This window comes from Pseudorca crassidens, chromosome 17, assembly GCF_039906515.1.
Source record: "Pseudorca crassidens isolate mPseCra1 chromosome 17, mPseCra1.hap1, whole genome shotgun sequence".
Lineage (NCBI taxonomy): Eukaryota > Metazoa > Chordata > Mammalia > Artiodactyla > Delphinidae > Pseudorca > Pseudorca crassidens.
The window spans coordinates 73,357,927-73,385,700 of record NC_090312.1 but is presented as its reverse complement, the minus strand read 5'-3'; the positions used below and the strand labels follow the sequence as shown (position 1 = coordinate 73,385,700).

Below are 27,774 nucleotides of genomic sequence, written 5' to 3'. Positions count from 1 at the left end.
CAAATAGTCAGTATCACAATCCTTCTGGTATCTAAAGAGGGTGCTGGTAAATATTTTCAATTTAACAGAAAGAATGTGGGAAATTTAAATGCATGAAAAACCTTACATTGTATCATCTGTATCAATTGAAAAACTTATGTGTGGAGTCTGTTTTAATTTATTGAATCTTAATATATTCTATCCAATTTAGCAAAAATATGTCCATTCATAATCTGAATGCTCTAAGTTGGAAGAATGAAAGAACCACCTTACTCTTGTTGTGAACTACTTTTCATTTGTACAGTTTATATTTCTCAAACACACGAACTTTCTCCTTTAATGTTACAATACTCAAAGTAAATAGACCAGATAGTACTATTTTTGCCCTAATTTTAAAGATGAGGAAACAGGCACTATTAGATCTGAAAATGTTTGAAAGTGTTTCCTTTGGGTTTGTTTTGGTTTTTTGCTTTTTATAAATAAAAAGTTACCTGAATAAAGGCAGAAGAAGGCTGAACATGTTCTACACAATTGCCTCCAGGTGACACATACTGATAGCCCGGGATCTAAAAAGTAATTAGAACATTAATATCATACATATAATGCTCTGGAAATTTTTAAAAATCTGAGACAAAGCACAAAAACTGAAAATCAACATGAAAAACTCAGTATCTCTGTTAACTTTGAATATTTATACATATTAATAGTTCCTTAATAACTACATCTTTAATCTTAGGACTTACTGATTAAAAGTCATAACTCAGCAAACACCTATTTTCTCCTGAATGAAATATAAGAATTATCTGGGCTAGATTTATCACCCAGTCAGTCTATCTATTATCTACAATATCCACCAAGTATTTTTTTTTCTTTTTTTTTTTTTTGCGGTATGCGGGCCTCTCACTGTTGTGGCCTCTCCCGTTGCGGAGCACAGGCTCCGGACGCGCAGGCCCAGCAGCCATGGCTCACGGGCCCAGCCGCTCCGCAGCATGTGGGATCTTCCCGGACCAGGGCACGAACCTGCGTCCCCTGCATCGGCAGGCAGACTCTCAACCACTGTGCCACCAGGAAAGCCCCACCAAGTATTTTTTAAAATCTGCTATTAAAGGATTGCTCTGCCTCCTGCAGAAGACAAAGTAATTGTGTTCCTATCCTTCAGAGGAAGGGGCTGGTCCATATGAAGCACTCTCCAAGTTAGAGCCTAAAGCAAGTCTTCAATATTCTTAACTCCTACTTCTACCACCACCCCATGCCAATCTCTGTACAGAAAGATATGAAAACAGAGGCTGCTTCTATTACTTGTCTCAGAAAAACAATCAGAATCACTCATGTACTTTTTAATACTCTGAAAATAGACTAAGAATTATTCTGTTTCTTTTCTAAAGCATCTGTAATAAAATTTCTGAAGTTGCATGCAAACTTAGTGAGCACTGGTAAGGAGAAATATGAGAAGTGTTTTTTAAAACCTTAAAATCTAATAAATATAAATATGAAATTGTCTATTTTCCATAATGGACTACCTAAATCACTACATAATGCAGAAACATTATATATAACTTCTAACATGGAACTTAATTTTCACAACACTTCATTAGTATCAGTTATTGCTCAGCTTCCAATGAATTAGAAACTTATCTTTCTCAAACTTTTCATTTTAATCTGTGACAGGATTTCAAACCAATCCATTTTCTTCTTTCAAGTCAAAATTAGAATTATCTTTTTAGCAGTTTAAATGAATTGAACTATGAATACACAAACCTGTCAAGAATTATTAAAAGTAAGGTAAATAATTCTTAAAGTACAAGAAATATCCTTACTTTCCAATATATTTTGATTGAGTGTTAAACACTCCATTGGCCCCAAATAATAAAAAAAATTGTCTTCCTATGAGTTAAAAAAATACATTTATATGATAACCTTTCTAAGATAGAAGCAGAATGTTTCAGCTTATGCTGCTGAAATCTAGGACTCTAAAGAAAAATGTAAAGAAACAGACCATAAAAACCTTAAGGTACTGAGTATCAGCAGATAACTGTACTGTCTTTACATGTTTCCCTATTTGTAAATTAAGATCTCACTACCTTTTTTAAGTGATTCATTTGAAATTATGGCTAAAAAAATAATGTCCACTTAGTGGAATAAAATCAAATCTGTGGCATACTAAGCACAGATTGTTAACCATTAGCCAATTTTTATCTTTTGGTAGATACTTTATCTTGTCACATTTTATGTGACAAGAACCAAGAACTGCTCAACATGAAAAATGGCACGACAGACAAATAGACAGGAAAACGTAAAACAAATCTTATGAAAACTCCTAATTTCTTGCAGGTAGGAAAATGCATTGTAAGGAAAACAGAGCTTGCCCTATGATGAACGTGGGTGATCTCCAATGAACCTGTCTAAACAAAGGCTGAAGTCACTCAGTCAGTTGAGTGATGAGGGAAAAGCAAAGTTGAATGCCATCAAAGAACCAATTATTTACTGCACACTCCAAAATGATGGCTTGAATGATTTTTGACTATCTTCTCCTCTAAACCATTTTATATACACTTATCTCTTAGAGGTAAGCAATAATACAATTACACAAAATTTTTTTAAAAAGTAAACTACAATCACTATTAAAGCACAAATGATCATTAGCTTTGAATCATGAAGATTCAAAGAATGATAGTATTAGGAAATGTACATACTAAGTTTCTTAACTAGATAACGTAAAAATTATATATAAAAGGAAATATTTTAATGAGTTTGTTCTCAAAATATTTATCAATCAAAACAAGTAGAGATAAACTTCCACTAATGGTTTAACAGCTAGTCATGGCCTATTTCTTCAGTTTGGAAATTTAAATGTCTATTCCTCTTAATATATGTTGTTTTTGTCTTATTAAGAAACTAAACACCTTCCCTAAAGAAACTAAAGAAATATAGCAACTAAAGATATTTTTTAAATAATAAAGGTATTAAAAATATGTGCCTGAACAGGTATGTAAAACTGATTCTGGGTTTGCAAATGGTCCATAGTCGCACAAGGTTTGTGTTGAAGTTTAGATGAAGATCGTTCTGATTTTATTCCATCTTGTAAGTAGCCTTCCTGCTCCACTTTTCTTCGCATGGTAGAATTCCAATGATTTTTGATAGAGTTATCAGTCCTAAGAAAGTATATATTTAAAAAGAAAAAGAGGATTCCATAAATGTTAACGCTGTATAAAGTATACGAAGTACTTAAAACAAATTTTTACAACTGGTGAAATTAGACACTTCTTTTAATTCAAAAAATAAACTGTATGTCTCTGTCAGATAAAGCTCTAAACACTGGAGATACAGCAGTGAATAAGATAAAGAAAGTCCCAGCTCTCATAGGGCTTTATGTTCTCACTGGAAGCATGGGGGCAGGAAAGGAGGAAGGAAGAGAAAAACAAAAAAATAAATAATAAGAAAACTAGTGCAATGCAGATCATTTAAAGTAGGATAAGAAAAGTGAGTAACTATAGTACTTTTGATTAGGTGGTCCAGGAAGTCCTCTGTGAGGTTACAGTGAAGCTAAGATCTGAATGACAAGAATGAACCAGCTATACAAGAACAGAAAAAAAAAAAAAAAAGAGCATTCCAGGCAAAGGGCATAGTGAGGGCAAAAGCCCTAAAGCCAAGATCAAACATGGTAATAAAATGCAAACCACAAAATACAGAATCCCGGTATTCTTTTTCACTTCTTACAACAAAATACCTACGAAAGAAAGAGTTCATTGGCTGCCCTTTTACCTAAGTTCCCCTTGTAAAAATGGAAGTCTTCAACCTACAGCTACTTGTAGTATAAATTTTTAAAAATACATAAACATTTACTGAGAATCTACTTTATGCTAAGCACTAAGCTAGGTTCTATGGACAGTAAAAAGATGTATCAAAGACTGAAAACATCAGAAGTTCCTAGACCAGGTTCAGTAACTTGGATAAAAAAACTTAACACTATGCTTCAATTTCCTTATCTATAAAACAAAGACAGCAATGTTTGCTCTGCATATTTCACAAGTATATGAAGATCAATTAAGAATATATAGAATATAACACGCTATCTCCAAGTTTCAGCAGGAGGGTAGGAGCCCAACTTCAGCTGACCTGGCTCCAAGTTGTAAAACTACTTTCTAAAAAAGATATGAGAAGTTTGTTTTTCCTTTATATAAAGCCAAGTAACTAACACAGATGGCTACTCCAATTGCTAGGTAAGTGTACAATAGGATGAACTGTGTGAAATAAAATGGTGCTGTCAAGTCTTCTGACTTAAGGACTAGTTATTGTTTATCTTGAGAACCTGTATGTAATGGGTGGTATCTGCTTGGCTATGTGGGTGAAAGGTGGGATTTCTCTCCGTTTTTTTGCAATCTCTTATCAGATTGCCTATGATGGGCATCACATTCTGATTTAATGTTTATTCAACAGTAAAAGTGTTTTCTTTCTCTAAAAAAAAAAGAAAAAAAAGAATATATGTAAAAAGCATTTTATAAACTATTAAGTACTATACAGAGATTACAGCAATAAAAAACAAGTGCGTATCTTCCGAGTGAGGTATGGATTTTCCCAAGATTGTTGGTCTACTGTACTACAGACAGCTAGGAAACATTTGAACCAGTGCCATGTATAGTGTACTTAGCACATCAGTGCCCCTGAGGGAAGTGCTATATTTTAGCCACATGGATATATACACACTACTCATGATCTGAATGATACCATAATTAATTAAGAATTGAATTTTCTCTAATGTACTTTCGTAACAATTTTTTTCAGCCAGTGTATTTGTTATTCTCTGGTCTTATACACAGAATCCAATACGAAAGAAATCTCTTCAACTCAGATTCCACTCCAACTTAGTTTGTACAAAGAAGGTTGCTTAAATGGCACTGATGTGTAAACACAATTTTGGGAGTGCATTAAATGTTCACATAACCTAAAGGTCCATCATTTTGTTGCACAAATTACTGCTATAAAATATATCATTAAAAAACTAATTATATCCCTTACCACAAAATGTACTGATATTACAAATAACGCAAAGAGTTGCTTGTATTCTGCAGTCTAAATTTTAATTATAAATAAAAGTCATGGGGTACTTATAAATATATTTAATAGTAACATAATAAAGATCAAGTTTAAGTAAAAATGAAAAATGTATATACATTTATATAAGTACCTTCCAGGAAGTAGTTTGGCAATTTCCGCCCAACGATTTCCCAACCGCTTATGTGCTTCATAGATAATCCTGTCCTCCTCTTCTGTCCAGGAAGATTTCTTTACCTCAGGATTCAGATGATTATGCCATCTTTCTCTACACTGCTTGCCTATTCTTCCTTTTAAATGTTTTGCAATTAAAGACCATCTTTTTGGCCCATATTTCTGAACTAATTCAATAACCTAAGAAACAGAAAGCAAAGTTTAAAAAAGCATTACCTTTTTTAAAATAAATAAGTCATGGGGGTATAATGTAGAGTATAGTGGCTACAGCTAGTAATATTGTATTGCATATTTGAAAGCTGCTGAGAGAGTAGACCTTAAAAGTTCTCATCACAAGAAAAAAAAATTTTTACTACATATGGGGATAGATATTAACTTGACTTGTGATCATTTTGCAATATATACATTATTTTGTACATCTGAAACTAATACATAATTATATCTCAATTTTAAAAAAGCACTACCTTCACAGAATTTTAAAACATAACTCAAGAATGCCATTTTTAATGCATTAAATCCAAACCACAACTACAACTTAAAAAAAAACAATTTTACTAGTAACTATTCCTTCAGCATTTGCCATCTTTTTTTGCAATCAAAAATTGATTCCAAACTTATCTAAAATACAAGTTAATTAAAGTGACTTGTAAGTTAAATTGTTTCATACATTAATATGAAATAACAGTAAAAACGTTGAGACTTAAGCATTTTCTACTCTTACTTTTTTTTTTTTTTTTTTTAAAGCTTCAGCTGAAAGCCTAATAAATCATTATGGAAGCAGGAAGGATCTACAGTTACTGTCTTTTCATTTCTTCCTTTCTCAAACTGAAAGGATACAAATCATACATTTTAAAACTTATCATTGGCCATCAAATAAATCAGATCAGTTCTGAACCTAGTGAAGTTTGGGGTTTTTTTGTTTTGTTTTGTTTTTTGTTGGTTTTTTTTTTTACTTTGAGTGGCAGTAAGAATACTCTAATTTCCCAACTACATTAACAACATTTATGCCATAAAGAGCATGAACTAAAGAGCAATTCTCAGTAGAGGACAGCAACTCTCCCATTCTTCTCACACTTTCGTAACACAAAGAATTACCTTGGTTTTTGAATCATCCAACTCTTTGGGAACATGATGCTCTGATATCTATCTTACTTGGGGGTTCATTATAGGTCAAGAGGGAAAGTTAAGAATGACTTCCTTACACCTCACATTTTCAGATAAAATAGGAATAAAATTAAATTCTGTTTTTAAAATGCTAACTCAATTTTCACCAAGAAATTATATCCTAAATGTTGCTAACCTAAGCTCTAAAGAAGGTGACTAAGCTGATAGTATTTTTCCTTCTGCAAACCAAACTTTCAGACAGCAAAGGCTATATATATTATATTTGGTTTGACTCAGTTCTGAAAAAACTACATTTCAAGATACTCAAGTTTCAATTCTTATGCCAGCAGTAACTCAGAGAACAAATCAAAGTGATTTAAATATGTATTTATGTGACAAAAAACCAATGTATTAGGAAGAAAAAAAGCAAGTCCACCTACACAGTGAAAATAAAGAATATGAACATGTTACCCTCTGATCTTCCTCTTTAGTCCAGGGACCCTTTATCAATTCTGGATTTAAAACTTTCTGCCACCGATGCTGACACTGAAAATCAGAACGATTCTGAAAGAATTCAGATGATTTTGTTATTGAACAATTGTCTTCCAGAAAGCAAGTCAGCCCAAACTTATATCTCACAACCTTAAGAAGAAAGTTTTTCGAGAATAATGCATTCAATAGCATTCTTGAAAAATGTAGTATTTATTTTACATGCCTGTGCCCCAATTCATTTTTAATTAAAATTGTCAGCATTGCTTAGACTATAAATAAAGACAATATACATTTGAAATTAAATTATGTATCTCTATACTCTGCCTTATAACAGCAAAAAGCAAAGCTACAACACAGATACTGCCATAAAGAAATGTACTGATGAATAAAAGGGAGTAAACAGACAACTATACAAAGCAGACAGACGAACTCAAACAGCATAGCAGTCTGGATTCATATAGTATAGCAGTACATAACTCTAGAAAATTAAAAAATCCTGAAAGGCATTATTAGACCACTCATGGTATTTAAAGGATGTTTATAAATGACAACCTCCAAGTTATCAAGTAAAAACTAAATATACCTAGATAGAAGATGTGCATTATATACCAGTTAAATTATTTAAGTGTTGAAGTTCAAAAGGAAAATGAATTTACCAGGATAAAACCTTATGTAGAAACATCCCAAACTCCAAAAATGATTCATAAGTGTAGCCTTATTTTAGTCAAGTCACAACCTAGTAACTCCTATGTATTACAAGGATAATAATAATAACACTTAACTTTTCATTAGCGATTCAGTTTCCAAAGATATTAGCTCATATACAGGATTACAGATGATTTAGAAGCATATAAATACAAATACTTTATTTACCAATAGCTCTGTCCTGGTGCCTAGTGGACTTATTTTTATTCAAACTGAGCTTCTTCATTTACAGCTTCTGTACATCAATGCTGATCCATTTTAAGGTTATCAATTTTTCAAAATAATTAGGCTGTTCCTGTATAGCCTTGTAGCATTTCTCTGTTCACTTCATTTGCTGTTATACCATTGAAATTAAACTGATAAAGCTAATGTAAATAGCTTTTCTAATTTAGCTTCCATTTACTGAACACATGCTAAATGTCAGGAACTGTGCCAAACATCCTATGTTACTTCTAATTCTCACAGCAACGTAGCTTTTTCTGGTTTTATTAATTAGCTACCAAAATACTTCAATATATTTAACTTCTCTCAAAATGTTTTAACATTTATCAGCAAATATTTATAAAGCCCTACCCAAACTTCGTATCATTTTTGTTTTAGATTATTAATCTTTTTAGATCCCTGGATAAACTAATTACTAGAAAATCAGACTTTAAAAACTTTCAACTGTAGGAAGATCAGAACAAAAGAGATGTTTTTAGGAAGGAAATCTAAATCTAAAATAATGTAGACACATTTCTGAAAAATAGCAAATGTAACCCCATGGCCTAAATCATTCATGTCAGCAATAAAGGATAATGTTTCACTTACTTGAAGATGACTAGCAATTAGAGTCCAATCATCAGTTCCATGTTGTTCAACCAACTTCTTTAACTTATCATCCTATTAAAACAGGTATGAAAAATTAGAAAGTTCTCCCTTACCCTATTCCTGAATATAGATACTCTCCAATTCTTCCATGTCGTATCTGGTGGCCATTTTTAGAAGGACTGAAGCCATTATAACACAAGTTCTCCCATTTACTAAACTGATTCTGTCAGTCTCAATATCAACCCGCTATTCATGTATGGTTGAAGAAAAATAATGTGCAAGTCAGTTGATGGATAACTTTTCTCATGTTTTGTTTCTAAATATCTTTAATATATATTATTAATCATTAAATATGAGCATGGAATTAGTAAGCCTTATCACATAATTACCTCATCTCTTGTCCATTTTACTCTATTCCAGAGTTTCTTCAACACTTTTTGTTGCGGGACTTCATAATCATGATCAGCATACTGAAGGTCATCATCCTCATCCTCACTGAAAAGAACACAATTGTGAAATCAAGAATTTTACTTAGGGCTTCCCTGGTGGCGCAGTGGTTGAGAGTCCACCTGCCCATGCAGGGGACACGGGTTCCTGCCCCGGTCTGGGAAGATCCCACATGCCGCGGAGCGGCTGGGCCCGTGAGCCATGGCCGCTGAGCCTGCGTGTCCGGAGCCTGTGCTCCGCAACAGGAGAGGCCACAGCGGTGAGAGGCCCGCGTACCGCAAAAAAAAAAAGAATTTTATTTAAAGATGTGAATTCAATCACTGAATCTGAATACACAGTTACGACGAAAAGAAGCCACTCAGACTAGCAGACATATGTCCAACGAGATTATTCAAAGTATAAAAAAAATTAAGAGTCATACAATGGAGAGGAGCTGTAGTTCTTACTGACACAGAGGAATGAAGCTAGATATGTCAGCAGAGGCCAAGTGATAACCTTTATGTCATGCTAAGGAGTTTGACCTTTATTCTTTATTTGACCTTTAACCTAAAGAGTTAAAGGAATTTAAGTAAGGGAGTAAAAGATCAGTATCTTGTGTTTCAGCAAAAGTCACTGGCAGGAATGTGGAGAGATGGAGGAAGGAAGACCAGTTGGTAATCTTTCACAATACCCCAAGTAAGAAATTATTAGGGCCTGGCAACGATAATGGTAAAATACAAAACAAAGTCAGTTAAAAGACACAATGGAATAAATGAGCCATTTACAACACCAACAAAAAAAGTTAAAATATGTAGAAATAATTTGAGTATACAGATCAAGTTATAGTAAACAATGAAACACTATTATGAGACACAGAAGAACAAATGAAAAAACATTCAGAGCACATTCTTGGAAAGGAAAACAATATTATAGATGTCCATTCTCTGTAAATTAATTCATAAATTTAGATTAAATGAATAAAAATACGAACAGATTTTCAGAGGAACTTAGACAAGCTGATTCTACAGTTCATATGGAAAAATAAACAGGCAGTAATAGCCAAAAAAGTTCTAAAAAAGGAGAGAGAGAATTAGCACTACCCAATATCAGAATATACTGTAGAGAAACAATAAATAAAACAGAATGGTACTGACACATGTGCAGATACTCAAATCAATGGAACAGAATAGAACATTCAGGAAAAACACAAAACCCGTATGGGAATTTGGTAAATTGTAACATATCAATCAGTGGGGTAAAGATGGACTTTTCAATGAAGGGTAAGACACTGGGTAGCTATCTTAAAAAATAAAGCTAAAGTCTTACTTTAAAATAAAAACTTCAGATGAAGCAAATATTTTACACTTAAAAAAATGAAAACATAATAGTACTATAATAGGGTTGAATTCTATTTTTTACATCCTTGAGTAGAAGAAATCTAAATGTGACAAAAATCAAGAAACCATAAAAGAATAAACCAACTAAGGTCGTGATAGTAGTTATAGAAAGAAGCACATAAACCTGAGATATGAAAAAGGTAGAAACAAAAGGATTTTTCAACTGATGAATCTGAGAGACATGGGAGGAAGATTCAAGGAAGACTCCAAAATTTCTGGCTTTGGGAGCATAAATAGAGCTATCCACTGAGATATGGAATAGAAGGAGAAACAGAACTTTGGAAGGTAGAAGGGAATGAGGAGAGTAAGCAATTTGGACTGATTTTAAGGCACTTCAGAAATATACAGGTAGATACTGGATATATCCAGAACAGCACTGTCCGATAGAAATGTAATGCAAGCCACATATGTAATTTCTTAGTGGCCACATTTAAAAAAAATAGAAACAGGTGAAATTAATTTTAATAATAAATAATATTTAACCCAATATATTTTTTAATTGTCAATTCAACATGTAATCAACATAATCACAAAATCTTTTACATTCTTTTCTTCTTACTTAAGTCTTCAAAATCTGGTATGGCATTGTCCAGGAGGGAAGAGAGTGCCAAAGGCAAAAGAGAAAGAGGAAAAAAATACAAGAAGATGAAGCTGATAGAAAGAGCCCAGGAGCAACAAAGTGAATTCCTAGCTACAGACAGAGCTAATCAGAAAAATAAAAATTAAATTAAATTTTAAAAATTTTTAATAAAATAAAATTAGAAGTACATAGCAATTCCAACTAGCCACATATCAAGAGCTCAACAGCCACATGTGACTAGTGGCTCTCCTACTAGGCAGAGCCGATCTAGAAGACAACTGGGCACACGGATCTTCTGCTCAGGTAACAGGTTTAGGGTAGACATACAGTTTTGGCAATCACCAGCACACAGAGAACAGTTAAAGCCATGAGAGCACAAAACCCCAGAAAAGAGGGCAGGTCTTTATGATAAACTGAATTAGAGGATTTTGAGTAGTCAATGGACTGAATAAAGTTATGAGCATCTGAAAATAACATGAGCTAATATTTACTTAACGTTTCTAAGTACCAGACATTGTGGAAAATGAAGGCCTAGATTTAATATATACTGTTTACAGATCCTTTGCAGAACTAATTTCCCTTGATTTGTCAATTCCATTAGGACCAAAATTATTCTTATCTGACCAAACAAGACACCAAAATCCCCCACCCACCTACCTATGGCACCTAACTGCTTCTTTAGTTTAATGCACTTCTGTATTCCAATACTTTCTCCCCTAAAGTCAATGTCTATTTTAATGATCTGCCAGTCCTATTTCCATATATGATTGTTTTGTTAAACTATGCTGAAAATAAAAGCACAGGTTTAATTAAATACCTGTTATTTGCAGCCATCTTCAGCTATCAGAAATATCACTTGATTAGCCACGATTAAACTGTTAAATTGGAGATGGTTCAGGATCCAATGACTTCATAAATTTCTAAGAAGGCTAGTAAACCAGATAAAACACCATACTGAAGCTTGCTGTCCACTGTACGCACTCATGGAACTCACCCATCCTTCTCAATGCTATCACACTTGTCGACCTTCCCAACCAAATTGTAAACTCAGGAGTACAAAGACCATGTCTAATACGTTCACCTCTCTTCATCAAGCACAGTACCTGCCATTCAAACATTTGTAAAATTACTGAATGTTCTTGCTTACTCTTTCACCTCCTCCAAGTATTCTGTATTCCAAAATTACCTCACTCCTTCCCAACCCAATCAAAACTTTTACCTCCCTTAATACAGCTGATCTCAAGTTGACATGAGAAAGAAAACTTTTTTTTAACAAATGCAAATACCTCTAAGAGGAGATAAAAAGCATTCCCATTTATTAAAAAGAACTTTCAAAATCCAAATGCACCTCCAAGTGGTAGAATTTTAAGCATAACCTGCTGAAACAAACATAAAAAAAATATTCAGTACAGAAGGGGTTCTTTGGGGTGTCTACTAATATTGCCTAACCTTTCCTAGAACTGTCCCCTGCAACATTATCACTTCCTGTCATCCCAAACAGCCCTCAGTAATGCTTTTTACAGGTTCCCATCTCTTCTTCCCTCCCCTCAGACCCCAACACCTTCCATAACAGCATGTTTGAGGTTGCTTTAAAAATTAGGTTATTTGAAAACAATTTCTAATTTAGGGACTCACCCATATAAATTTTGAGTATTCACAAAAATATTTACATCACATCTAATCTGTACAAAATTCACCTTATCAGTATTCTTATCAAAATATGTTAAGTTAAAGATATGAATCCAAAAATGTTATTTTGGTCAAAAGACTAGTTTCCAAGGAGTAATATTCCTGAAAACATGTTCATTTTAACTTTAAAAACCTGCCTTATTTTTTAACCACATACTTGATTTGTGAGAAATTTCTATTTCTACAAGAGGTTTCATTCTGTCTTGCATCAGTATGGCCATCATGTTCAGGAAGCTGGGTTTTTTGAGTGGTTAAGTGTGAGGGAGGATTAAAGTAGAATTCTTAGAATCCATCTCTCTACCACTGGGACTTCCCTAGAATCTATCTACCTCTTAGTTTTAGCATTATTTCTATATTATTTAAGTAATTGTTGAAAGGATGATAAAACTTTCAAGTAAGCATGACAGAAGAAGATCCTAGAAACTCATCAGTAGCTAAAACATAAAGCTGCCTGAGGGGCTTCCCTGGTGGCGCAGTGGTTGAGAGTGAGAATGCCTACAATTTGCGAATAAAAACGGGAAGAGATAAAACCCCACAAATAACTTCACCAATATTCTACTTTCACCATTTAACAATGAAAAAGTCCCATTGCTTAAAAATGGTTAGACACCATCAAAACAAATCATTATTTCATTTTCTTTATTTGTTTTATTTGCTTTATTTTTCTGCTTTCTACTTCATTTTTTAGTATTTCTGTATTGTAGCTATCAATGCTGGTAATGTCTAATAGTTAAATAAAATCAACTTCCTACTATCTATCTGTAAATAGATAAACCATTTTTAGCCTAGGGTGACTAATCTAGAAGACAGTAAAAATAGGTGAAATTATTTCTCCAGTCACAAAGCAAAAACCGAAGAGGAATTTGGTCTTTGAATCTCCATTCAGGACTTGGTTTCCAGAATCATTCTGCCAGTTTTATTTTTTAAGTCAAATAAAATATTTATTCTGTAACTGTCTAATGCATAACCTAAGTACCATATTGAAAAACTTGTGTAGATTATGAATGAACAAACTGATTAGGGTGATTATGAAACTGCAAAATGAAGAGCATATGCACACACACAAAAATACTATGACTCATTAGGCCAGGAAAGTGGTTAAGAGTAATTCTACACTGGGGTGTAAGCTAATAGGATGTGATAGTCATAACTTTCCCTGTGAAATAATACACAAACTATTCACACTTGGGAATATTAAGATAAAACATTCGAGAGAAGTTCAATTTTAAAGGACATCAATTATTCCACCTAAAAAAGAGTAAAACGTGGTGTGCCAAAGGAAGAATTTGAAAATTTTTTTAATTTATTTTTATTTGAATAGAAACTGATTTGAATTAGAGAAATATCAGTAGTTCTATAAAATTTGCTCCAGTAAAATCACTTCAACTTGATAATATTTTAAATCAAACTGCATCAAGTCTGAATATTTTTATCATAATCAAAAAATACATCTTTATTATACTGTCTTGACAGAATAACTGAATTTTTTAAGTTCAGTCGAATTCAAGGGATGAAAATTTACCAGTTTGATTTAATAAAGTGAAATCAGGCCACCCAGTGGTTAATACGATGTACTGCATACATGAATATTTTATTCCCAAATCTGCAAACTAGCATCATTATAGTAAGACAAATTCGACTTTATTTGACCATTAATAGCAATAATGAAATAAATACTGAAGGGATTTCTACCTAGCTATCCATAAACAAAAACAATGCGAGAACATTTCTATTTTATTCCATCAGTGTGTGTATATTTTTAATGAGGAAAGATGATTACAAAAAGAGTTCAAAATAGGAACTATATTAAAGCTAGATGGTATCTTATAGACCACAAAATCCAAACCCCTTATATTAACAGACAAAAAACAGGGCTATAGAGTTTACTTGCTTTCCCCAAACAATATTGCTAATTACAAAGTTGATTTAAAAATCAGTTCTCCTATTTCAGTATTCTTCACCCACAACACCCATCTCACTAGAAACAACACAATAAAATTGCTTCCTACAATACACATACCACATACCTAAAGAGCTGGCTTTTGTCTTTCCAGTTTAGTATAGTCACCAGTCATCCCAACTGTAAATACCTGAATCTGTTCCTACTTAAACAGGCCTTCTAGCGTCTAAATGACCCTTTTTAAAGCTTATTTTTAAGAGTAGAACTGGCTTTTAAAACCTAAAATTAATTACTTAATACATAAATATGGTTAAAAATCAAATACATGTTAATAACAGATATACCAATTTTAGTATTGCCTGTAAATTATGTCATTAAAACCCCCAGTGGGATCTAAAAACTATTTAAAGTCACAACACCAAATAAACCTTTTCCTTTATGTAAATCCAGATCAGAGATACTATAGCTATCTTAAAGATCAAAAGAGCTAACATCCTTCAGTTGTTTAAACCTGAGGTAACATTTTTTACTTTTTTTTTCAGATCATACAGGAGAGGTTATTACAGGATTTATGCCTGTAGTTTTATGCAAAACTTTTATACAGTGAGTATAGTTTTCAATCAAATACTGAAATGGTTGTATAGTGGAGATTTTAAAGTGACTGAATTATGTCCTTTTTCATTCAACTATAAATTAGGTTCATATTTATTATTAAGATATTTAGTTAAAGGCATGAGACTAGACTTTGCCCAATAGATTATTTATCCTTCAAAACATTTCACATCCTATTATTTTCTAAGATAAATAAGTCATATTTACCTATACAAGAAATATAATTTAGAGCACAAAACACATTCAAGAATGAAGACCCTAAGAAATACACCATTCACAGATGATAATTCCTCATCACATCTTCTACCTGCATACTCCCATAGGGAGTGTAGCTTCACCCCACCACATTTAACTACTCCAGACTTATGACTCTTTCAATCATTCTGTAATACATTTCAATTAATTTATACAGTTGACAGGAATAAAAGTCAACAGTGCAATTAATGTTTAGATCTCAAAGCTCACAGTATTGTCAATAAAACAACTTATACAGGCAAATTAATCATTAAATCACTTCTTTCTTAGTCTATTATTATGAAGCATATGCAAATTATGGACAGAAAAACTAACTGGAGAAGGCAGGGTTCTGACATTCAAGCATCCATGTCTAACCATAACTAACTGCTAATGACAGAATTAGCCAAGAAACTGTTTCAAATAAGATTAACATCAATACTGATAAGTAGATAATGCCACACATTGAATATAAACTAACTCCTGTTATTGACTTGACAATATTCACTTGTCACCTTGCTTAATGAAGGTATATTTAAAAATTCAAAAGAAAAGGCCTAAATCAATACCTCAGTAATTATAGTTACAGGAGATTTTAATATCTATCTTTTCTGAACACTGAGAAGTCAGTCAGGTCCTTGATGTTCTAGAGTAATAATTCTCACCTGGGTGATTCTGGCCCCCAACAGACATTTGGTAATGTCTGGAGACATTTTTGATCGTCACACCTGGGGGAAGTGGGGTGTTACTGGCATCCACCGGGTAGAGGCCAGGGATGCTGCTAGACATTCTACAAAGCACAGGACAGTACCCCTCCCACCCCGCCTTCCCCATACAAAGAATTATCTGATCCAAAATATCAAGTGCCTAGGTTGAAAAGCCTCTTCTAGAGAAGTGTGTGTGTGTGTGTGTGTGTGAGTGTGTGTGTGTACATTTGTTCCACCTCAAGAGTTTGATCTATTCTGTAGTTGCTACAAAGTAATAATCTAACAAAGACTTAACTACATTCTATGCTGATTTCTGCAAAAGATACCTTACATGCAGCAGATATTTAATAAATGAAGAGCAACAAATACTATGTGTACTTATTGCCAATTTTTAACAGTAATCTGCAGTGAATGAAGCTAGTACTAAATTTCAACTTGGGAAATACACCTCCAGTTGAGACTTTGAGGCTGTGGATCTAGATAAATAAAGCCATTTGGAAATCCTGTCAAACATCTTTTCATGTTTATTTAATAATACTGACAACTAAAAGATACTGTAGTTTTTTGTCATCTAAGTAATTCCTACACACAATTTAGGAGTAGCTACTATAATGACATAAATAAAAATGAGAAGCGTAAATTCATCCTAGCAAGTTTTCCAAAAAAACATGCCCTACCTCTTTGCAACACTTAGGCACAGTCAGAGCCCAACAGACACACAAAATATTAAGTGACTCAAACACATTGTTTTATTTTAAGATCAAGCTCCTGGTGGTAACAGTGTGGCATCTTCCCAGTAGAAGATATTAAAAATACATACATAAAGCTGAGAACATGGGTATGGTAATTACAGTAAACATCAAAAAAGGTCCTCTCTCCTCAGCTATTCCTCAGAGGACTTCCACACCTTTCAAGGGAGCAAAGACGGCAGAAGGGTCCCCACCCAGGTTTATCACAAAGTTCCTATTTTTAACTGGCCCAGTCATTCAGAGAAAAAGAGGCCCTCTGAACACCATTTTCAGGTCGTCCAGGCAGGACACTTCCACTTTCATCTGCGGAGCGTATTCCCTGAAAGCGCACAGACTTACCTGTCAACTCCCACCAAGAAGTGGCTGTGAACGTTTGGGGGTCTGGATGTGCGCTGTGGGGAGAGTCGACTCAAAAGAGCAACCTGGGCACCTGTTAGTCACTTTCTGAGTCTGAAACACACTGGTCCCCAACTCCACACGTCACGGCTGCGCTGAGGCCAGCGGGCCGAAGCGGCTGTGGAGCAGCGGGAAGAAAAACTCTGCCCCGGCTGGGGAGGGCCTGGTGCGGAAGCAGTGGGAAAGGAAAGGGAATCTGAGCCGACACTGTGCCGACGGGCCCGGGCGAAAGGGATGTCACCCACCTGCGCGACCTCTTCGCCATCCTTCAAGTACCGCATAGGCGCGGGCTGGGCGGGGACGCAGTTCAGCCTCCTCCAGCCTCAGGCTAATGCTCCTTCTCCCCGACCCTCCCTCCGCTTCCCTCTCCGAGGTCCCTCTCCGCGGCGACCGAGTGCGGAACGCACGTCCCCGGCAGGGCAGGACAGAAGGACTGAGGCGCGGACCGCGACCCGCCCCCGGTCCGTAGCGCCGCTCCTAGCCCCGGCCCGGCCCGGTCACGGATGCCCCCAACATGTCAGCAGGCGCGCTCCCGCCCTCCGCCGGCCCCTCCCGCCACCTCTCAGCCTCCTCGCCGCTGTCCCAGCGCGGCTCCGCCGCGGGCGCCGACCCCCGCCCTCTCCCCGCAGCGAACAGCCCGGCAGGGATCACAGCCTCCTGCAGGGTTTTGTCCGCACCGCCGAATCTCGCGCCCAGCCTCCCTCAAGAGCCGCCGTTTGAATCTGCGCACGCGGCCCCGAATCTTATTGGCTGTGGCGGCCGCACGCGGGGGGACGAGGGCGGGGCGGGGAGAGCGCGCGCGACTGCGGGCGGGGGCTGGGGAGCTGGAAGTCGGGACTGGAACCCGCGGGAGTCGGGGAAGGAGCTGGGAGCCAGGGGGTGGGGCCGCAGGCCAGGCTCGCGGGTCCAGCAGTGACAGGACCCGGAGCGCGCAGAGCGCCGCACCCGAGGGGGCGGGACGCCGAGGGCAGCGCGGGGCCTGCTGGGAAAGCGAGTTCCAGGCTCGCGGAGAGGCGTGTCCGGAAGCGGCGGCGGGAGCCCAAACTTCCCGGGGTGAGCGGACGGTGTCCCTGAGGGTTGAGGTGTCCCGCCAGGGCATGTCCCCGCAGCCTTCTCTCGGCCTCAGCTCTTCAGTCCTCGGGTGTATCCCTCCTCACTAGTTAGGAGGCTCGGTCTTCGGACTTGAGACAAATCTAACCATAAAATTTGCGCGGCCGTTATTGTTTAAGCAAAACTGCGAGTTATTTTTGCCAAACATCGTAGCTGCTGAACTAGCGAAGACCGTAGCAGGAAACCGAATATCAAGAATGAGCAGGAGTGTGACAGGTGAAAAAGTTTTTAGCTGGACACGTGCTTGGAACTGAAAAGGGAAATAATCCGGGTCGGCGGCTGGTCTCCAAAGTGCTTAATCTCCTCCCCGGCTCTACGGGAAGTAGCTGCTGTGCGCGGTGAAGGAGCCCTGATCCGGGGGAAGAATGCAGGAAGACCGGAGCGGACTGGGAATTTCGCCCAGATAAATGAGTACGGTCGTCAACAGTAGAAGGTGACCTTCCTTCTCAGGAGAGACAGGAGGACGGGGCAACTGCACTGGAGGAGCTTCTGGCAGTTAAAACTACTCTAGAGGTTTCAAGTCTAATAACTACAAACTGCTCAGTTCAAGTAGCGTTAAAATAGATTAACTACAGTAAGGATTAGAAATGGTAAAGGATACAAATTTGCAAGGTAACATGCTCTACTGCATGGAGCACGAAACCACAGGTTAATATTGTAACAAACTTACATTTTGCTATTTTGAAAGTTTACGCATCAATCTTTGCAAATAAGAGATGCAGGTGCAAATGTGAATTAAGAGGAGCTTGCATGCACTACTTTTAAAACTTAAAACACCTGCCTTTTTATAGTTCCTTTTTCTCAAGGTATGGGTTCTGGGAAGGTAAAACAGCTTTTCTTTCAAATCATTGCTTGCTGTGTTGCTAGTTAACTTAAAAAAAAAAAACTAATTTAGAAAGTAATATCGTTTGAAAACAGTGTTTTCTTTACTCTTGGGTCAAACATCACTCCGCTTATTTACATCCTAACAGGAAGCAGAGTTTCTACTATATTTTAGGCTGTAGTCTAAAAGGTATACAGAATACGTTTTTAGAGCTTGAAGAGAGTTGTTTTAGATTTTGACAGCAAACTAAGTCCCTCTCATTTTAGAGATAGAGAAAAACATAATTCCTCAGAAAGATAACATCGCAAATTCATTTAAATTAGTTACAAAAAAAAAAAGTGTGGAATTAAAGTGGTTCACAGTCATTTGAATACACATACTCAAATATAACCTGTGACTTGCGTTTTTTTAATCAAAATATATTTAATAAAGAATTTTAATTCAGAGTGTATAAAGAAATCTCAAAACTCAATAATGAGAAAAAAAAAAGAAGCAATAAAAAGGGCAAAAATTAGAGCAGACACTTCACTGAAAAAGATAAGTAGCATGAAAAATGCTCCACATCATTAATCATTAGAGAAATGCAAAGTAAAACCACAATGAGGTACTACTACACAGCTATTAGAATGGGGGGAGGGGGACTGTAAAAAGTGTTGGCGAAGATGAAGATGCTGAGCAAGTATAACTTTTCATACACTGCCGGTAGGAATGCAGCTGAAACAGCCACTTTGGAAAACAGATGTTTACAGTGGCTTTATTTGTAATCACCAGAAGCTGAAAACACAAGGAACTTTGTCATGCATTTACTCCTCAGCCCCCAAGAGTTAGTTTTGAATAGTCTGTTAATGCTTCTCAAGTCTTTCCACAGAGGTATAGGGGGGAAAACCAAGGGGAGACAGGGGTTGGGGGCAAGTGCTGGAAATTTCTTTGAAAACTCATTTTTTATATTTAAAAATGAGTTTTTAAATTATTTACTTTCTTACTCCAAATCTTTAAATAAATCGCCTCATTATTATTAAATAAATGAGCAGAAGGTTCACCATGCTCATCCTTCACATGACTGCACCAGCTTCTTATCCTCCTGCAAAGGCCAAATACTCCAGAGGTTTGCTAACTTAGTTTGAAAAGCTTATGCTGGTTTAATATAGTACCTAATAGACTATAGTTTTCATAGAGCTGTATCAACCATTCCCATAAGTAGATTTTTGTCTGTTCTATTTATTGTTAGATCCTCAGTCCCTAGAATAGTGACACACCCAGATGCTCAATAAATATAACTGTAGAATGAATGGAAAAATATAAATAAGTGCATTGAGTAAATATTTATGCTTACAGGGATGTAACAAGTACAAATTAAACCAGATTTGAAACACGATTTTATGACTACTAAGGTAGCAAAATTTTTCGAAATCCTGCCAACAAAGTTTGAATAATTCCTTGATGTTAGTATTGAAACTGGTATAATCCTTTTGGAAAGCAATACCAAGCAAAAGCCGTAAATGTGTGCACAGCCTTTGACAAAAATTTAAAATATAATTCAATACAAGCAAAAAAGATGTGCTTGAGTGCTTATAGTAGTGTATTCCTTTAGAACCCCAGTTTGGAAGCATTCACATTTTGAGCCTAGTTTAAATGGTTCATCAGCAGGAAAAAACAATTATATAGCCAATAAATATAGTGTAATATTAAGACAATGCCATTAAATGGCTGTTACACTACTAGGCCCTTCTAGGTGCTTTGCATTCATTAGTCTTTGGTAATAGCCACAACTTCTATAATTGTAACAACCCTATGAGATAGGTACCGTTACTTTCCTCCACTTTATAAATGAGGAAAATTGGGCACAAGGAAATAGCACAAGTATGGTATGTAAAACTTGTCCCAATATTGATAATGCTAAATAAATATGCCTTGGCAGAATAATGAAACCATATATTATGTATTTGATATGAAAACCAAAATCAGGTTTAGAATGCTACTTTGAATACATAAATGTATGGTCCAACATCTGTCTCCCCACCACCAATATATTTTGCTAATCTGTACATTTAGGGTGCTATTTTAAATTTGATGGGAATTATAAATAGAAACCGTACTAACATAAGCAGCTATAGAATTCTTAGGTTGGCTTTTAAAGGCAAAAGTAAGGGTGGTTGAACTGCAAGAAAAAAAAATACTGTAAGAGAAAAAAAAATGTTTTAAAGTGTCCCAGTTTCAACCCAATATTCCTTGCTCTACCCTTTTCTGGTAGATAGAATAATGGCCCCCCAAATATGTCCACGTCCTAATCCCCAGAACCTGTGAATATATTACCTTAATGGCAAAAGGGACTTTGTAGATGTGATTAAATAAGGATCTTGACAAGGGGAGTTTGGAATATCTAGGTGGACCCGATGTAATCACAAGGGTCCTTAAGAGTGGAAGATGGAAGCAGAAGAGTCTGAGGAGATTGAAGATGCTATGATGTTAGCTTTGAAAATGAAGGAAGGGGTCATGGGCCAAGAAATGCAGGCAGCCTTTAGGAACTAGAAAGTCAAGGAAACCGATTCTCCCCTAGAGCCTCCGGAAAGGAACACAGCCCTGCTGACACCTTGACCTTAGTTCAAGGACATCCCGTTTGCACTTCTGACATCCAGAACCTTAGAATAATAACTTTGTATTTTTTAAAATTGTATTTATTTTTGGCTGCATTGGGTCTTCGTTGCTGCGCGCGGGCTTTCTCTAGTTGCAGCGAGCGGGGGCTACTCGTCCTTGTGGTGCGCGGGCTTCTCATCGCGGTGGCTTCTCTTGTTGTGGAGCACGGGCTCTAGGCGCGCGGGCTTCAGCAGTTACGGCTCGCGGGCTCTAGAGCACAGGCTCAGTAGTTGTGGCGCACGGGCTTAGTTGCTCCACGACGTGGGATCTTCCCGGACCAGGGATTGAACCCGTGTTCCCCACATTGGCACGTGGATTCTTAACCACTGCGCCACCAGGGAAGTCCCCTTTGTGTTGTTTTAAGCCACTAAATTTGTGGTAATTTGTTACAGCAGCAGTAATACAATAATAGGAATAGGAAACTAATATATCTTCTCTGAAATTTTCAACACTTTTGGCCTATCATAATAAAAATAGTGCTTTCTCTTCAAAAAAGAAATCTTTCATAGTGTTCAAAATTTAGCCCTCACTTACAGCAAATGAGCCTACTAGCTGAAGGCTTTAAACAAAGGATAGGAACTCCAAGTTAAGGGAGAGGGTACTCAGGGCATTGAAAAAGAGAGAGAATTTACCAGCATATCACAAAATCCTTAAGGCAGACCTATCACTGATCTGTGGGAAACATGACATCTGCCGAGATATGAATGTGTGCTTGTCCTCTTAAATCCTAAATGTTCTACCTCTACTCTCAATTTTATCACCTCCCACTGTATCAGGGACAATAATCTAGCTTGGCTTTATTTCAGCCTCCTCTTCTCCTCTGGTCTAGCACATCCAGGCAGTCCCAAAGGGAACAGTGAATTCGGGAAATTTTAGGGGAATTTCTGGTTATTGAAGGTCCTTACTGCCATTTAGAGTGCCAGGCCTAGGAACATAAGACTCTTGCAGTGTCTGAGACTCCTACACAAGGAAGAATTATGTTGAGTTCCATTCAAAGTTCAACCAGACAGTAAGTGAAAAGCCTGGTGATAATTATTTTAGCCTAGAACCAACTCCTTTTTACTTATAAACAGAAGTACACAAGTACTGGGGGATTTTTCACTGTTTTGAAATACACTGAATATTTCCAGAAACACAAGTACTATGTAAACCGGGGGAAGATTGTATTTTATTTTATTCAGACTTAAGCAAGAGTTGTTTCCCTATTTTAGAAAATCACACCACTGAAGGTATTAAGACACTCAAGATTTTAAGTTGCTAATACAGCCCACTGATATCTGTATTTGTAGCTATTGAGTTCATGGTGAGTCTACGTATGTATCAGTTGGATTAGTTGTGCTTGAGAGGGGTGTTATTATAAATCTCTTCTGTTTCTCCTCATATTATAGGTAGAGCATTAAATTTTTTTAAAAAATTATAAGTTATCTATGTATTTTATTTTAGTAGAGTATAGGGACTAGAATATATTGTTATAAAAAGGGGATATTGGCTCCAGTAGAGTTGAAAATATTGATCTAAATATTATTTAAAATTATCTAAAATCCACCCATCCTTCCCTTAACCCTGTATCTGCAGTATTCTGTTCTTCCCTTTCAAACTTTTTTTTTTTGGCTCAAACTTCTTAAAAGTTGTCTTGACTTCACTATCCAATTAGTCTTCAGTCCTTTCACAATCTAACATTTACCACCATCATGCCATTGAAATTGTGGCTATAAAACCAATGGACACTTGAAGAAGGAAATCAATTTTGCCTGAACTTTCTACAGCATTTGACATCATTACTCCCTTTTGTTTGAAACTTCCATCCCTTGTTTTCTGTGACATCACCTCCATGATTTCCATCCCTCAGACTCCTTCACTAGTCTCTGTTCTGCCTGCTCCTTAAAAGTTAGCATTCCCCCAAATTGCATCTTTAGCGCTCTTCTCACTTTACACTTCATCCACTCCTGTGATTTCAGTCATATCCTATGATTCACAGATCTTTACTTCCAATCCCCACCCCTCTCCTGAACTCCATCTCTCTCCATCTGGAAGCACTAAACACCCAAAATTCAACACGTCCAAAAATGGGATTCACTTCCTACCCACCAATGTGTAATTACTCCTGCATCCAATTCCAATTTAGTAGCACCACCATCTAGCCTCTCACATCACAACCTGAGAGTCTGGATTGACTCTTTTACTCTCCATTATCCTCTTCTCTCCATCCCCACTGCCAGTGGATCAGTTCAAGCTCCCATCTTTCATCTCTTATCTGGTTACAGCAAGTCTTTAACTGATCTCTCGTCCCAATCCAGTATATCCTCCACTTGGCCACCTGTGGGATATTTTAAAACATAAATCTGTTTAAATTACAATATCTGCCTTGGGAAAGCTCCAACTTCTAGTCGGCGTCTCAGAAAAAAAAAAAGTCCTCATTTTGACATTTGAGATCACCTCAGCTGTTTATTAGCTTAGTCAAACTATACTTTAAAGCAATTACGGCTACAGAACATATTTTGAATATATAAACCTTGATAACATAGAAGTAATAGTATAGCTAATAAAAGGAAGTAGAATGGAAAGATAAGGCACATGATAAAGTATAGAAATGTTAATTTCCTCATTTTATATAATGGAGAGTTAAGAGGTAATGTCTAAAGTTGATGGCTCAATAAACAGAGACTTTATTCAATACATTATATAAAGTTATAAAGAAAACCTAAAAAGAGCAATGGGACTCAGCCTTCATAATGGAGGAATCAAATACTGTCTAAAGTTGATAAATCAAGAGATGAGGGGCTTCCCTGGTGGCTCAGTGGTTAAGAATCCGCCTGCCAATGCAGGGGACACGGGTTCGAGGTCTGGTCCGGAAAGATCCCACATGCCGTGGAGCAACTAATCCCGTGCACCACAACTACTAAGCCTGCGTGCCTAGAGCCCATGCTCCGCAACAAGAAAAGCCACCGCAATTGAGAAGCCTGCGCACCGCGACCTGCGACGAAGAGTAGCCCCCGCTCACGGCAACTAGAGAAAGCCTGTGTGCAGCAACGAAGACCCAATGCAGCCAAAAATAAGAAAATACATTTATTTAAAAATTTTTTTTAAGAAAGAGATGAGACCTGTAAACATCTTAAGTTATAGGGGTAGCCACCAAAAGAGAAATGGTTGATTTAGCAACTGAGATGGGGGAGCTGGGTGTTTTGCTGTAGTTTTTAATTTTTTTTTTTAACCATGTACATGCATTGCCTTGAGAATAACTTTTTAAAAGGAAAACAATTAAGTCCAATTTCAAGGAAAACGTTTACAGATTACTTCTTTTTCAGATTTTGGTTTAAGTTTTCTAATGACTGTACCAAAAATAAATTTAATAACATTGTTAAGTTTACTATACAAAAGAAAGAGCCAAATCACTTGCTATAAGAAAGGTAAAATGATAATCTTAACTTGAAAAGCAATATTGTAAGCACAACTTAAGATATATATTGGTTACTAGCCACTTAGAGAGTAATACTGCTTAATGGAAACCAAGGTGACAGATACTGGGACAGGGCCATGAGAAGCTAGAAGAAGAAATGGAACCATCTTTCTATAATCCTGGTAATGTTAAGTCAGAAAAATTGAGGGCTTCCAGCTTCTAATTTTATTCTTGCTTTACTATTTTGTTTACATTTTTGTTATGCATCTAATTTACACCGATCATATTCAGTAGCAGAGACACCTATAAGCTCATGTTTCTGAAGTGGTTTCATACACTGAATTTAGAATCTCAACCTCTGTTATAATCTGTTTCCCTTTCCTTATCAACCCTATTTGCACAAGCTTTCTCAAACTTTTTCATCCTTATCCATTCAACTGGATGGGGTCTAAAGTATGGCAAACATAAGCATCCAACTTAATTTTGCTTGATGGACTGACTTAAGTAAATAAAACATTTTTGGAAGTGCTGTATCTTGCAATTTGATTTTTTTTTTTTTCTTTTTTAATGGTACGCGGGCCTCTCACTGCTGTGGCCTCTCCCGTTGCGGAGCACAGGCTCCGGATGCACAGGCTCAGCATCCATGGCTCACAGGCCCAGCCGCTCCGCGGCATGTGGGATCTTCCCGGACCGGGGCACGAACCCGTGTACCCTGCATCGGCAGGCGGACTCTCAACCACTGCGCCACCAAGGAAGCCTGCAATTTGATTTTTAAACATCCTGTTAATTCTTTAGGTCTCAGCTAACACATCACCTCTTGGGACGCTTTCTCTAACCACTAGCAGGTCAGGGTAGTTCCTCCTGTAGTGTCATCCCACACCACTCAGTATTCCCCCTAGATTTGCACTTGCTTATTTAAATGTCTCTCTCCTTCACTAAAAATATAAGCATAACAAAGGCAGGTAAGAAATGTCTTTCTCATATATATATATATATATATATATATATGAATCACTGTGCTGTACACCTAACACAACATTGTAAATCAGCTATGCTTCAATTAAAAAAAAAAGATGTGACCACCAAATTTTACTTCTTTGCTAAATTACGAATGTAGCACTGAGGTTAAGAGCACAGTGTATGGAGTCATAAACATCTAGGTTTAAATCCCAGCTCTGCCATTAACTTCAGGACCTTGGGTAAACTACCTTACCTACCTGAGCCTGTTTCCTGAAAGATGAATAAAATCATGGTACTCAACCACAAAGAGTTGTTTTGAGGATTAAACTAATTGTTTCATGTTGTGTTTTGCCTATTGCCTGGATATATGGAAAGGGTCACTAAATGATAGTTATTATACTCGTGTTCATTGCTTGTCTCCATTATTGCGATGTAAACTCCAAGAGCCACGTGGAAGTTGTCTCATTTAGAACAGTTTCCCCAGTTCCTAGAACAGAAGCTTGGCATTTGATCAGTGCTTAATAAAAAGTTTTAAATGAATGAAGGATTCAAGTATAATATGTTGATTCCATAAGCCAAATAAGTATGAGGTATATCTCATACTGCACGTTTCTTTTTTTTTTTTTTTGCTTTTTTTAAATGTTATCCATTTTATACATATTAGTGTACACATGTCAATCCCAATCTCCCAATTCATCCCACCACCACCACCACCCCACCCCCTGCTTTTCCCCCTGGGTGTCCATACATTTGTTCTCTGCATCTGTGTCTCTATTTCTGCCTTGCAAACCAGCTCATCTGTACCATTTTTCTAGATTCCACATACATGTGTTAATATACAGTATTTGTTTTTCTCTGTCTTACTTCACTCTGCATGAGTCTCTAGGTCCATCCATGTCTCTACAAATGACCCAATTTCGTTCCTTTTTATGGCTGAGTAATATTCCATTGTATATATGTACCACATCTTCTTTATCCATTCATCTGTCAATGGGCACTTAGGTTGCTTCCATGTCCTGGCTATTGTAAATAATGCTGCAATGAACATTGGGGTGCATGTATCTTTTTGAATTATGGTTTTCTCAGGGTATATGCCCAGTAGTGGGATTTCTGGGTCGTATGGTAGTTCTACTTTTAGTTTTTTAAGGAACCTCCATACTGTTCTCCATAGTGGCCGTATCAATTTACATTCCCACCAACATGTACATGTTTCTTTCTATACATATAACCGACAAACAGGAATAATCCCCCCAGATTCTCACACTATCAGTTTTTAGATAAAGAATTATGTGGTATGATAAATGAACCAAAGGCGGGTTTAGTTCCAAAGAAGAAAGAGTACAAATTTGAAGAGCACGTAAGTTTTTCACCTCAGTATACCATATACAGTTTAGAAAATCAATTAAAGACTTACTTCAATTTTTCTATATACATTTTTAATGATTAGAAACAATCAACTATGCAGTCAGAATTGCAGTTACTGTGGTCTGAAAAAGCCAGTCAATAAAAATAAAATCCATACTGAACTGTCATAAGTAGGATGTTTGTCTTAGTCACTGAAGTTTTCGAGAGCTCCAAACTATGTAGTATGTGACCAGTGACATGCATGTACAAGACCTCAAGTCCAAGTTTGGGACAAGTGTAGCCAAATCACAAAGCAAAGCTAATTACGTCTAGTTATCTTGGGGCTCATACCAATGTCGTTTTTCCCATCAGCACTATGCCTTCAGCAAGTGAGACCACAATGACGTGGTCAGCAGAACAAAAGGGTACCAACTGTAAAACAAGTTTATAGTAGAAATGGAGGTCTTGAAAGGCTCGTGACTTGCCTTAGGTCACAGAAT

The 27,774-nt window shown here is 36.7% G+C and overlaps 1 protein-coding gene across 7 annotated transcripts in view; it reads right to left on the bottom strand.

Moving 5' to 3' along the window:
- MYBL1 (MYB proto-oncogene like 1) overlaps positions 1-17,485 on the bottom strand; it is a 33,841-nt gene extending 16,356 nt beyond the window's left edge. For 5 of the 7 annotated variants that reach the window (XM_067712176.1, XM_067712179.1, XM_067712180.1 and 2 more), the window contains exons 1-7: positions 17,252-17,485; positions 8,706-8,811; positions 8,317-8,388; positions 6,781-6,873; positions 5,165-5,385; positions 2,957-3,131; positions 471-545 (exon numbers count right to left, since the gene is read on the bottom strand). In XM_067712176.1, coding sequence (XP_067568277.1) covers positions 471-545; positions 2,957-3,131; positions 5,165-5,385; positions 6,781-6,873; positions 8,317-8,388; positions 8,706-8,811; positions 17,252-17,271 — 762 coding nt within the window. In that variant the 5' untranslated portion in view covers positions 17,272-17,485. The remainder of the gene's footprint in view (positions 1-470; positions 546-2,956; positions 3,132-5,164; positions 5,386-6,780; positions 6,874-8,316; positions 8,389-8,705; positions 8,812-17,251) is intronic. The other 2 variants (XM_067712175.1, XM_067712177.1) reach the window with 1 other exon arrangement.
- Between the last annotated feature and the right edge of the window lie 10,289 nt (positions 17,486-27,774).